Source organism: Barbatula barbatula (assembly GCF_947034865.1).
Source record: "Barbatula barbatula genome assembly, chromosome: 3".
Taxonomy (NCBI): domain Eukaryota; kingdom Metazoa; phylum Chordata; class Actinopteri; order Cypriniformes; family Nemacheilidae; genus Barbatula; species Barbatula barbatula.
In genome coordinates this window covers 7486353-7498489 of record NC_136764.1, presented here as the reverse complement: position 1 = coordinate 7498489, position 12137 = coordinate 7486353, and the positions used below count along the sequence as shown (strand labels likewise).

Here is a 12137-nt window from a genome sequence, read left to right as displayed (position 1 = left end):
TTTAAATTGTTTTGTTGCAGTAAATAAAAAAAGTATTTTGTGATTAAAAATGCTATTATTGCCGTTTTACAACACCGCTTAATGCCCATTCAAGGTTTCACTGAAATGCAATTGTACATTTATCAACCTTTTTGTTTGGAGGTGAATCAGACGTTGACACTCTTAGAAGAAATAAAAACACTGTTTCAGCAACACTTCATTTCCTCTTATTATTATGATATACAAGGGGGTCAAAGTTAGCTTGAAGTTCACATTTGTGTGTAAAAGGAGAGACTTTTTGCATCGCACATCTGCCAATATGACTGAATATTCCATAAAATAAAAGTTGCAATTGTGGTTTTGCACTTTCAAAAAGCGATACGTTTATGATTGATTTTTAAGTTGTGAATCATAAAGGCCATATTTCATTAGATTAAACTATAAAAACATTATTTAGCAGGTCTACGCTTGCAATATATATATATACACTTGCACACTGTTCTTATAGACATGATTATAAACCCATCAAGAATTTTTTTTATGAGACTTCAGGCAAAAGCAATCAAAATGTCACCAAAACTTTTTATTTATTATTATTTTCAGATTTTATCTTGGTTACCTTTTGTTTGTATGTTTATATAATTTCAAAACTTTAAATAAGATATAAAAAAGTGCTCCAGAATTTTTTCCTGTCCTACATTCTTCAAAATGTCCTCTTTTGTGTTCAACAGAACAAAAAAAGATTTTTAAAAAACCCATAGGGGCTAAATCTGTTTCCAAGCATTCTTCCAAATATCTTTCTCTGTGTTCATCAGAACAAATACATGTATACAGATTTGGAACACCTTGAAGGTGAGTAAATGATGACAGATTTTTCATTTTTGTGTGAAGTATCCCTTTAATGTTATTGGTTAAAATAACCAATTCAACATTGACTCAACATTAAATCTGTTCTCTTTGCTCTCTGGGATGCTACCTTCATTTTTTTACTCTAATTGATCTCATGCCCTTTATCGTTCAAGTCTTAGAGACGTAAAACAATTCAAGCTCATTTTTACTCCACTGGCAGATGTGTTCAAAATCTCAAACTACGTATGACTGCAAAGATCAAATCAAAAAGGTATAAATACAAAAGGCATAAAGGTGATAAAAAAGCTTTAATCACACAACAGGACCATGAAGATCTTGCTCAGCGAAAGCAAAAATGAAGAATAATTCGAGTCACTGGAGGTCAATACTTGATGTTTGGCGCCATTGCAGAAAAGCAGAACTCTGAGCGTATCAGTCACATGTCACCCCAACTGACCAACAAGCCCACATCAGCATGTGTTCAGCAAGAATGGTTTCTGTGGATTAATAGCAAACCGGCTGTGTAACGTTAATTAATAAGAACTAGTTATGAGTCACATGATATAATAATGGAATGTGTTTGTTTACTGGTTATACATAAAACAATGACATCGCCTTTCAATACAAACTTTGATTCTACTCTAATACAAGTACGCACTTCCTGTTTTTGCAATTCAAGCAGTAAAGCAAAATTAAATTCCATTTCAAGCCTCAAAAGTTTAAATAGCACAATAAAAAACTAAAATTTCATTTGCTCACCACTCATGTTGTTCGAGTTTCATAATTTTCTTTCAAAAGCTGCCTGTAGTCATAATTTTTTGCCACTGTATTATATTAACTTGTTTAACAACATGAGGCTCAGTAAATGACGACAGACCTGTCCCTTAACACAAAAAAAACATACAGATCAGCTGCAACAAAACCTTTATCCCTTAAAGGGTAAGTCCATCCCAAAATATAATTTGTGTGATTTTTTTAACTCACCTACATGACATTTAACATGTTTTGAGACCTCTTAGTGTCTTCGGAGCACAAATAAATATATTTTAGCTGACATTTCCAGATTGGTCCATCCTCTTATAATAGCTCAATCAAGTTTTTTTTATTTTAGTCTATGGTGGGAGAGCAAGACAGAGGAGAATATTCAATCGAGCCACTATGAGCGGAAGGACCAATTTAATGCTGTATTTAGTACTTTTTAGGACCTTAACAAAAACTATAACCATAATGTCTATGAGGAGGTCTGGAAATTTCTCTATGTCACCTAAACTATCTTTATTTGTGTTCCGAAGACGCCATAAGGTCCCAAAACATGTTTTACGTCATGTGGGTGTGTAAATATCACACAAATTTGATTTTGGGATGAACTTACCCTTTAATACCACAGCAGACATTAAGGCAAAACTGACATTATGGCCATCATTGGAACACCAGCTCTGATCTCCCAGCGGTTAATTTCTTAGCTCTCGCTAAGCTGTCGTATGCGGTCTGCAAGCTCCAGACAGTGCAGGATTCTGTTCTTCTCAGCCTGAAGCTCCTCAGCCGGCACGTCTCCTTGCAGCTTCCGGCCAAACAGCACCATATCCTGCATGAATAAACCCACCGGCTCCCGCTGACCGGCAGGGAGTTCAGTGATGGTGACATCCTGGAAGCGCAAGTTAACGTGCTTGACTCTGCCCAGTCCTGGACCCCGTTCTTCGATCCATGTTAGGGGTCTGTGACAGATAAAAAAAAAGGCTTGGAGTTATCAATATGAAATTATAACATCCAGCATACACTCCGGCATTACAGTTTCAAGGTTATGCAAAGACAAAAGCTAAAATCTTAAAATGATTGATCAGTTACATGAAAACGTTTCCCCCTCTCACATCTAAAGCCAACCGTATTATCAACTACATAAAAGTATAGAGTTTGCATTGCTTAATAAAGATAGTGAATTTTGAAGGGATGGTCCACCCTCAAGTTGTTCCAAACCTGTATAAATTTCATTGCTCGGTTAAACACAAAGAAAAATATTTGGGAAAATGTTAGATTTCTGGGTCACCATTGACTACCAAAGTAGAAGAAATATTTTTATCTTTTTTATTCTGTTGAACAAAGTGATGTGTCAATGATGTCCCAGAAATGTCAGTTGCTTACATTTTCCCAAATATATTTCATTGTGTTCAACAGAACATAGTATAGAGGTTTTGGGTGGAGTATCCCTTTAAGGACGGGATGCTGTTAGAAATGCTGATGGGCTTACTTCTGTTGTTGGGTCAAAAGGTGGGCCGTCATCTTTATGTATTTGTTCTCTTTCTCCTCCACCATAGATGCTGATGTAACTGTAAGATTCCCGAAAAGCTCAACCAACCAGGTCAATCTTGCAATGCCACTGAACGACGGGAATCCAAAATCTGGCTTCAGTGAGCCACCTGAGAACCACAACGACACATAATGAAAAATAATATAGATAAAACTCAAGAACAAAATAAATTGTATTTATCTGACTAAACAAAACGAACCCCTCAATGCTTGTCAGTGCCGTGTCTTGCTAAAACAGACATTGTGTTGTGACCAGACGCATTATTATAATCGTATAATACCTGTGAAGTGCAGCGTTCCTTCCTCCAGCGTCTTTCCCACTATGTCTTTTTTCAGCTGTTTGAAATCAGGAGTGAGAAGTTCAATATGTTCTTCGTGTAGCACCAACCCTGAAGATAAGATAATAAAGTAAACCGTGTGGCTGTCTGATAATCTAAAATATAAACAAATTATTTAATGTGATGTCAGTCTTGATCCGAGAGATGAAGGTCATGTCCGCAGCTCACCCTTCTCTTGAGCCAGATCCCACAGATCCACTGCAGACGCGTAGCTAAGAGTCATGGGATACTCCACACACACGTGCTTCCCTGCCTTCAGAAATTGTCTGAGGTTGAACGGACATGAGAGAGGATCAATAACATGTGAAGGGTTACAAGATATGATTGTCCGTAAAGAGAAGATCTGTGTGGGTCACCTGATGTGCTCTTCGTGATTCGTGTTTTCCGTGCATATAAAAGCCACCTGGATATCATCTCCGCTTAATGCTTCGGTCATGGAGATCTGTTTCACTCCCTGCTGATCTTCAAGGCTCCTCCTGTGCAGAGCAAAAAAACATATAAAGGGAACAGAACGCAAGCACACAGAAAATAACATCTATGGACCTTTGACCATAGATAGGTAGGTAGACAGACAGACGGACGGATAGATGGACAGGACAGACAGAATTATGAATCCTTGGCTTATGTACTGACCTGGAAACAAAGCCTTTGATCGTGAGTTTGTCAGCAGCACTGGCTGGTAAAGGGGCGAGTAATTCTCTTAGTCTGACACATCCTGCAATGCCTAAACCCACCACCACTGATCCAAGCATGACTCCTACACAAAACAGACATTATGACATTAGTGACATTCAGACATGTGATCTACATTGTATAAGCTCAAAAAGATCAGATGTATGGCTGGCTGGTTCAATGCAATAGAGGTTGGAGAAGTTCTACTGTAGATCAGACAATACACAGAAATCAGCATGACAAAGCAGCTAACAACTGAATGTGCGTCTGCCTGATAAAAGCGCATGTAACAGTCTGCGTGATAAAAGCGCATGTAACAGTCTGCGTGTTAAAGGCGCATGTATCAGCTGTCTTGATTTTTTTAAGTTCTTCTAAAAACACGAAACTAGCGCACTACATAAGGCATTGCAGAAAAGAAACAAGATTGTCATTGCATAAATAAGGTCGATTACATGAAAGACCTAGTCGCGCTCTAATTACAATAACACGTCATGTTACCTAATCCTGCACCGCGTGGGACAAAACATGAGGAAAAAAGCCATAAACGAGACATTACACAACGCTAAAACATTCATTCTTGTTTGTGCACGACTACACATAACACCCGTGCCCTCACCTCTGAATGACAGTCCGTGGATCTCTGATACACTTGCAGAGAAGAGCAAACCGAACAGTCTGATGTGGGAACTGAAAGAACTTTCGTAACTCTTTTTCGTAACACTGTGACGTCACTCGTGATCGATACCAAAGATTGTCCACGTTAACAAGACGCCTCGGTTCTATCGTGAATAGGCAGAAAGTGTAACACGCGGCAACTCCAGAGAAGAAAGTCCCGCTTTCTAATCGTAATCAAGGGTTCTCTTGTGGAGGACATCCGTACTGTACACATCTTTTTAAAATATTTGTAATTTACTTTAAATAGAAAAGTACCTCTTTTACATACAAGTAAAATAAATAATTCGAAACATTGTTTGAAGGCGTTTATGGTGGATTTTCACTAGAATCGAGTCTCCACAAACTATGAATAGTAAAAGAAAATAAGATTGTTTTTAGCGAAATGTGAGCTCTGAAACGGCATTTCTGTGTTTATTTAATGGCTGGAAATGTTATTTAACTACGATTCTGAAGCTGTCGGTGCCCCCATTCATGTAGATACGATGTTGGTCTTGTATGACCCGGATATGTTGCAAATATGGCTACTGAGTGCGGTGAATTGCCTTAAAGGGACTTCGTAAATACTCATAAATGTAGTCGCGATCGCGTTAAAATGTTTGACTTCTTTATTACTAAAACATCGACTCGCATTTGTCGTTTGTTGTAGCGTAATAAATCGCGAAAGGTCTCCTCGTTTGTCCTTCATAGTCACAGCTGGTTAAATAAAGTTTATTTTGAACGAACATGGCCGCGCCCATCTAGCGCTGCTGTAGTTAGTTTCTGATTTCAATGTGATGGTAAGTTCATAATATAAATATTATAAGCCACACTTGAGATCGACGTACGAATGATCTGAAGCTTCTGTAATGAATCTACGCATTTTGTAAGGCATTTATCACGTAGTAACCATTTAAAAATATGGGACACGTAAGGACAGTGATAATGTACCATTGTACAGTAATATAAGTAATGTTTACATAAATTAAGTGCAATCGAAATGTGTAAATGTTTTTACACTGCTGGTACAGGGTAATATCACTATGGTGTTGTTTAAAGGACATTGGTGTACGACATGTTATGATGCATAATACTGTGGATAAAAAGTATAAAACAACTGTGCCACAGAAATTGAATGAACACGACTGAAATTGTGGGTATTTCTTATTGACCCAAAAGTGTTAAATAAATAAATTAAATTAAATCAACAACCGTATATAATACCTTTTTCAACTGAGCCAATTCGTTGATTCATAAAGGGCATGGGATGTATAGATTCCCATGTATGCTGAACATCCCTAAAAGGTTGGTTCCTTTAATAATAGTTGGTTATTTTTGCTTAGAAAACCATGTGTATTCATAAAACATGTAACATGTAACCAAGCCTTTACATCAAAAATGTTTTAGAGCGTCTCAAAAATGTGTACTTTTAGTGCATTCGTTCCGGTGGGATGTATTCAGTTTGTAAGGTAAATAAAATTTGCTACCATCACTTCTGTTCTATAAAGTGCACAAACCTTCATACAGTTTACCTGAACTGAAGATGAGTCGATCAACCAGTCTCCTGCAGCAGATGACTATCTTCATCACCGTGGTTACCGGCGGAGGCTGCGCAATGATGTATTACCTCATGCAGAGTAAGTCACCAGCATAACATGCATTCATTTCTGCATCTGATTACTGTAAAAATGTTTACACATTTGTTCTGTCTCTTGAAGAAAATTTTGCTAAATCAGAGTACTACCGGCTGGCCCTCGAAGAGCTGAACAATAATTCTACAGCCATGGCCAGTCTTGGTGCACCTCCTTTAAAAATCCACAACATCCATTTATCAGACAGACACAACCGCATGGACCACAACAGCGCCCAGGTCAGCATCTTAACATTAGATTCATTAAATATGATGGACTGACCAACTTAAACCTGCTTTTCCTATACAGTACAGTTTCTAAAAAGAGTATTTATTCCCTGTATTTATCATGTATATATTTGCTGCTGGTCAGCATTATTTTAATCCTCTTTTATATTAATTTCAGTTGAAGATTCCAGTTACTGGGTCAAAAACTGGGGGTTATCTCTACACATCCTCAACCAGAGACCCTCTCATGAACAGGTAATCAGATTTTACCTACAATCTCATATTCAAGTTGTACATTGTTTAAACATGTGTATTGTTGTACAGAAGATAATTGTCATCTCTTCTGTCAATAGGTGGGACCTCCAGCAAGTGTTATTGAAGCTTAGGGATGGAGACAATATTGAGATTTTCAACAAGTCAGAATCTCAAGAGTAACATCACACAGAAGAAATTCCTCTCTTATGTTAGACATATCTTATTGCGTTTATTTTATATATTTATTTAATTTAAAGGGCTAAATGAAAGTTGATACCTGACTTGGGGCAGTTTGTTTTTTGTCATTTTATACTGAGATGTAAATTAGACAAAATCAAATTTTCTTTTTTTAAGAAAAAAACTGTCTTAATAATTTCTTTCATGCAGTAATGTTCCAATTTCAAACGTTTACCATTGTATTACTCTCAAACCAGTTAAAGACATCCATGCGATGTTTAACGTTACTCTTCATTTAAATAATTAAATCTAATCAAGTAAGAATAATAATAAACTAAATCTCATCTCTTTCATCTTTAAAATGATTGTAAAGTGTGTAAATTAAAATGACAAATTCGACAGAACTGCACATAATATCAACATGGCATTTTTATGGGCATAATCACGAAGAATATAGTCCTGCTGTACTGAATCTAACCTGTAGGTGTCAGTAAAAGATCATGAGCTGACGTCGACCCTTAACACTCCCAGTTCGATTTTATTGTGAGATAAGCAACACATTTGTGCAATTTGACAACAAAAGTTACAAGACAAAAACAATACATTGACATTAATCTTTGAAACTCACTAATATTTGGTTTGTAATGTGGTAGGTTTGTTTTTCTGCTCTCCACCCAGATGAAACCTTATTACTCTATTAGTCTTGGTCCATTTAACCTCCACCTGGTCTCTCTCTCCCAATCTGGTCTCTTGGCTGAAATATCCAGGTCCAGAGATCATAGGAGAATACTTCAATAAAACTGGAAAAAAATGGGTTTAATCAATATTTATGTTGATAAGAGAGGAATGATAAACCAGAATCATCTAATGTAACTTTTAACATTGAACGTTTAGCTTTTTTTAACCAAATTAAATCAATATGTTTAACATGTCATTTTTTGTTATCCAGTGTTTGACTGAGAACATACCGTTAGTGTTCATCTTCAGTCTGTCTATTTCTATCCTCACTGAGTTGGGGTTTCATGTCTCAAACTTTCCTTCTCCTCTCAATCCCACCCAAATCCCCAAAACCACCCGGCTCCAGAAATATCCACAGAGCTCCGGGACCATCTGTCTTCACTTCCAACGGCCAACAGATCCATGGAAATAAATATGTACTCAATGTTCTTAATATTTGTTTCTATAACCTTATTATATTCAATGTATAAATCCTTAAAAACGTAATATGTTGGATATGTTTTCATGGCTCTGCAGGTTTGCTGGCTTGTTTTGGCACATTTGACTTGACTTGAGGTCGTTTTAAATATTACAGGACTACATATGTGTCAATGAAAGTGTGAAAAACATAATTGAGTAGGCTAAAATAAGGTCGATGAGAAGACTTGCAAACCACTCCCCACATTAACCTCTTGCTCTTTAACGTGCAATATTTTCTCATGGAAAGCTTTCTATAACTCTTTTTATAACTCGGTCCCCTTTTAAAGCCCTTATTGAAAATAATAATAATTAATAATAATAATTTATTTATTGCTAATATGTAAATAAAGTGTAAGTTAAGCTTTGATAAAACATTTTAAAGGTTGACCAAGCCTTATTACAAGATACTTTGTGATGTAGTTACAAGTCGATTATGTTATTGGTCATTCTATTATTATCTGCACTATGTAATATTTATGTAAAATGACCACTTAAATTAACTCACTGTTGTTTCATGAATAAACTAGTTATAATATCAAATGTTATGAAGAAATGTCATGATTATATGCAAGTCAGGCGATGCAATAGAAAGTGATTGTTTATTGACATTGTTTAACAGTGTAGATACATAGCTCAGCCTGAGAGAGGCGCTATATCAGTGACCTCAATACACAATTCAAACCTTTTCATATTTCCCTCTTATCTATTTTCTCATAGACTTAATAAAGCGTATAAAGACATAAGCAGGCTTGTGTATGCGAGGTGGAAGTAGGAGCCAATTCCAGCTGTGTTTCCCAGAATGCCGTGGTTTTAAAGCGGCAGTATGTTCCAGAACCTTCTCTTTATTCCCGTCCCATTTTCAGAGGTTTTCATAATTGAGGAAAAGACCTTCACGAAAAGCATGTTTTCTAATTCCAAACAAATATGCATAGTAATATACATTTCATATACCCATATTTAAACTATGATTATGTAAATAGTAATATGAAGAAATGTTTAAAAAGTTATTGGCTCTTGAATCGATTCATAGTTTTAAAATGACAGAGTCTAAGCAAATATGTACACAACTGATTAACATACATCTCTGAAATCTGGATAATACAAATATGCATTTTCTCGACATTCCCAAGCAGAGTAAAATATTCAGTTGTAATCGTTTTTTGTTTTGAGCGGCACAATTATATTTCATAGACAATCAAAAGCCATGTTTAAGTTTCACCATAAAATGAAGAATTCTGTCACAGGTTTCTCACCCTTCAATCCAAATCCACGTCAATCCAAACCTGCATGACTTTATCTGTTGAACATAAGATGAGATATTAAGCAGAATGTTGCCAAATAATGAAAGTGAAGGGGAATGATGATGTCGAGCTACAAACATCCAAATAAGAAAAGCACCGTACAAGTAGTTCATATGACTTGTGCACTATATTTAATAAACAATCTGAGGCCGAACGTTGTTTGAAGGAGAAAAATGTCTAGGTATTTAAACGTCACTTATGTTCCACAGAAGAGTGTCAAACAGGTTTGGGACCACATGAGATGAATCAAAATAAAAGAGCAAGACGCCCTCCATCAGATGCAAGTTAAACAAACACAGAAACACATGCCTCATGAAAAGACAATTCAAGACCATCTTACATGTATATAACAAAATGTATACAAGAAGAGGAATCTAGCCATCAGTAAACCAACCCAAATCACATCATCTTTCTTTGCATATAAATGAGTTTGTTTACAACACAACATGTTGTAAAATGTGGTGCACTATTTGGTCTGCCATTACTTAAAACTCCAAATGTAAAAAATTATAAAAGAATATATAAAAAACCTCTTTATTAAACACAGTAAGTGAGAAACCGAATACATTAAAGCATCTGGTGTTGTGAAGTAGCTTAGAGTCGTATGGCGTTCACATTGAAGTTGAATTCGAGACACAATTGGATGTTGACCAATGAGACCACAGACACATGAGATCCAGGACCCAGTTGGATGCTGCAGCCAATAGAAATAAATCATTATCAGCAGCCGGGTTTCCATCACCCTGGTTTTATGTGCACTTTGAAGTTTCACATCAGAAACGAGTGATGGAAACGCCACACAACGTTAATTCTCAACAATTCTTTTTCTTCTTTGCGAATAATGGGAGATGGAAAGGCATTTGCCGAATAAATTCCTGTAAAAAGTTATGTAGCTGCTCGGCGTAACCTGACTAACCAGAGTACTGATCTTGTTAGACAACATCTGAAATGTTGTTATGGTCGTTCTTAAATGGCAGCGCAAAGTCGTCAAAGTATTTATGTAATTACCTCCCAGAACTATCACAACTGCATTTCACAAACAGCAGGCATCGACAAGGGCAAAAAGTTGTTTCATCTGCTAGCGCAAGTGAATATTATACAAGAAAATGTTTATACTGATATTTAGTGACAGTTTATTAGGAAGTGACGGTTAACCAGTTGGATGGAAACAATGCTTATTTGCAAATGTTTTACGCATAAGCTAAATTCGCAACTTTGGATGGAAACCCGGCAAGTATGAACAAAGTTTTACAGTATGTCGCAATATCTGGTATAAATAATAACTGTAATATACTTAAACCTATGATTATTGATATTGTGTTAACACTACACATATAAATAAATCCTAATGAATCCAGCAGCAGTATTGTATTTACACTCCGAGTGGCGGTTAACATAAGAGGCCAAAATAAGAGAATAGAAATCAATTAAAATATTTGAACAAAATTTTGCATTATGTTTTTTTCGAAATGTCTTAAACATCAATAATATCATTATTGTGAATTTTCGTGGCAGTGATAACAGTGTCGTGAAAATCGAATATTGTGTTGTGTCGAGTTTTTACCAAATGTGTTATTAAGACAAAGAAACAAGCAGCAGAATCCTCCCTCTTTCTAAATCTAACTTTTCTGTGACACAGCTGGGTAAAACATAGTAAAACATCAAAAAAATCCACTCACCTCACTGAAAAAACAACCGTCTGTCAACACAAACTCCAAAACCAAAGTTCACCAACAACATAAAGTTTTGAATTCCTTTTAAAATGCTTTCATAGGAAAGACAGATTTCAATAATTATGAAAATGAAGGTTCTATTAACAAAAATCCATTCATATTCCATTTCCATTAGTGCAAGACAAAAAGTGTTTCATCTTCCATTGACTCCTGCAAAGTGAAGTGATTTTGTGATGTCATTTCCTGTGATGATGCCATCTTCTGTGTGCCGTGGTGCTCCCCCTTGCTCAAGCTCATACTTTCTCTAGGTGTATTTGGTATAACTTTACAATTCTTCTTGTGAAACAGCATGAACAGAAATGGCGACATGGTTCGTGTGCGAACGGAGAGACTCCAGCGGAGGTCGAGGTCCTGAGAGGTAAAGCAGATTGAAGGCTTCTCTTTCTCTATTGCATACACAGCTTCATCTGTACAAACCCGTGACGCGCGGTCTACCTGCGCAGGTGGCTTATGCATGCAGTTCTGTCCCGAACGAACCCAAGACACGAGAAACACCCTAGCAGATAATAACATACAGTGTACACAGGTCGCCAGAATAAAGGTGTTTTACTTGTGAAGTCCTCATTCAAGGCCAAAAGTGCTGGTCTCTTCCACAGCGATGAGCAGTTTCTCATATAACATCGTGTAGGACGGATAGGGAGGAAGATCCAGGCGATTGAAGCATGTGTGTGCCCTAAAAAGCAGACACGGCATGTCACAGCATGAGGAAAAATGTGAGCTTCTCCATTTTTCATATCAGTGGAAATAAAATATAAATAAAGTTGGTTTTATCTACAGTATATTAGAACTGACCCGATTGAATTTCTTTGGTTTCTGGTTTTAA

At 36.5% G+C, this 12137-nt stretch overlaps 3 protein-coding genes across 8 annotated transcripts in view; 1 reads left to right on the top strand and 2 right to left on the bottom strand.

Moving 5' to 3' along the window:
• Positions 1–1118: 1118 nt before the first annotated feature.
• Positions 1119–5556, bottom strand: blvra (biliverdin reductase A). 3 transcript variants are annotated; one of them, XR_013786378.1, is made up of 8 exons: positions 4759–5500; positions 4104–4227; positions 3827–3946; positions 3639–3736; positions 3414–3521; positions 3074–3242; positions 2238–2543; positions 1119–1325 (listed from the first exon to the last, which is right to left on the bottom strand). XR_013786378.1 is itself a non-coding variant. In XM_079452104.1 (7 exons), the coding sequence occupies exons 2-7, from the start codon at positions 4220–4222 to the stop codon at positions 2288–2290; spliced, it is 870 nt and encodes a 289-aa protein (XP_079308230.1). In that variant the 5' UTR covers positions 4223–4227; positions 4759–5556; the 3' UTR covers positions 1119–2287. The 3 variants fall into 3 exon arrangements, 1 of the variants encoding a protein (XP_079308230.1); XR_013786379.1 differs by having other exon boundaries at positions 2201–2543; positions 4759–5389; XM_079452104.1 differs by having other exon boundaries at positions 1119–2543; positions 4759–5556.
• coa1 (cytochrome C oxidase assembly factor 1) lies at positions 5320–8252 on the top strand. Of its 4 annotated transcripts, none has more exons than XM_079452106.1 (5): positions 5320–5593; positions 6321–6430; positions 6512–6663; positions 6830–6906; positions 7005–8016. In XM_079452106.1, exons 2-5 carry the CDS (start codon positions 6337–6339, stop codon positions 7084–7086), a joined length of 405 nt encoding a protein of 134 aa, XP_079308232.1. In that variant the 5' UTR covers positions 5320–5593; positions 6321–6336; the 3' UTR covers positions 7087–8016. The 4 variants fall into 4 exon arrangements, with proteins under 4 accessions (XP_079308232.1, XP_079308233.1, XP_079308231.1 ...); XM_079452107.1 differs by having other exon boundaries at positions 5340–5593; positions 6302–6430; positions 7005–8252; XM_079452105.1 differs by having other exon boundaries at positions 5533–5679.
• A 609-nt stretch (positions 8253–8861) lies between these two features.
• hecw1b (HECT, C2 and WW domain containing E3 ubiquitin protein ligase 1b) overlaps positions 8862–12137 on the bottom strand; it is a gene marked incomplete at its 5' end in the record, with an annotated part of 28242 nt that continues 24966 nt past the window's right edge. Inside the window, one exon of the mRNA XM_079453425.1 lies at positions 8862–11987. Within this exon, the coding sequence (XP_079309551.1) occupies positions 11876–11987 (112 nt within the window). The 3' untranslated portion in view covers positions 8862–11875. The remainder of the gene's footprint in view (positions 11988–12137) is intronic.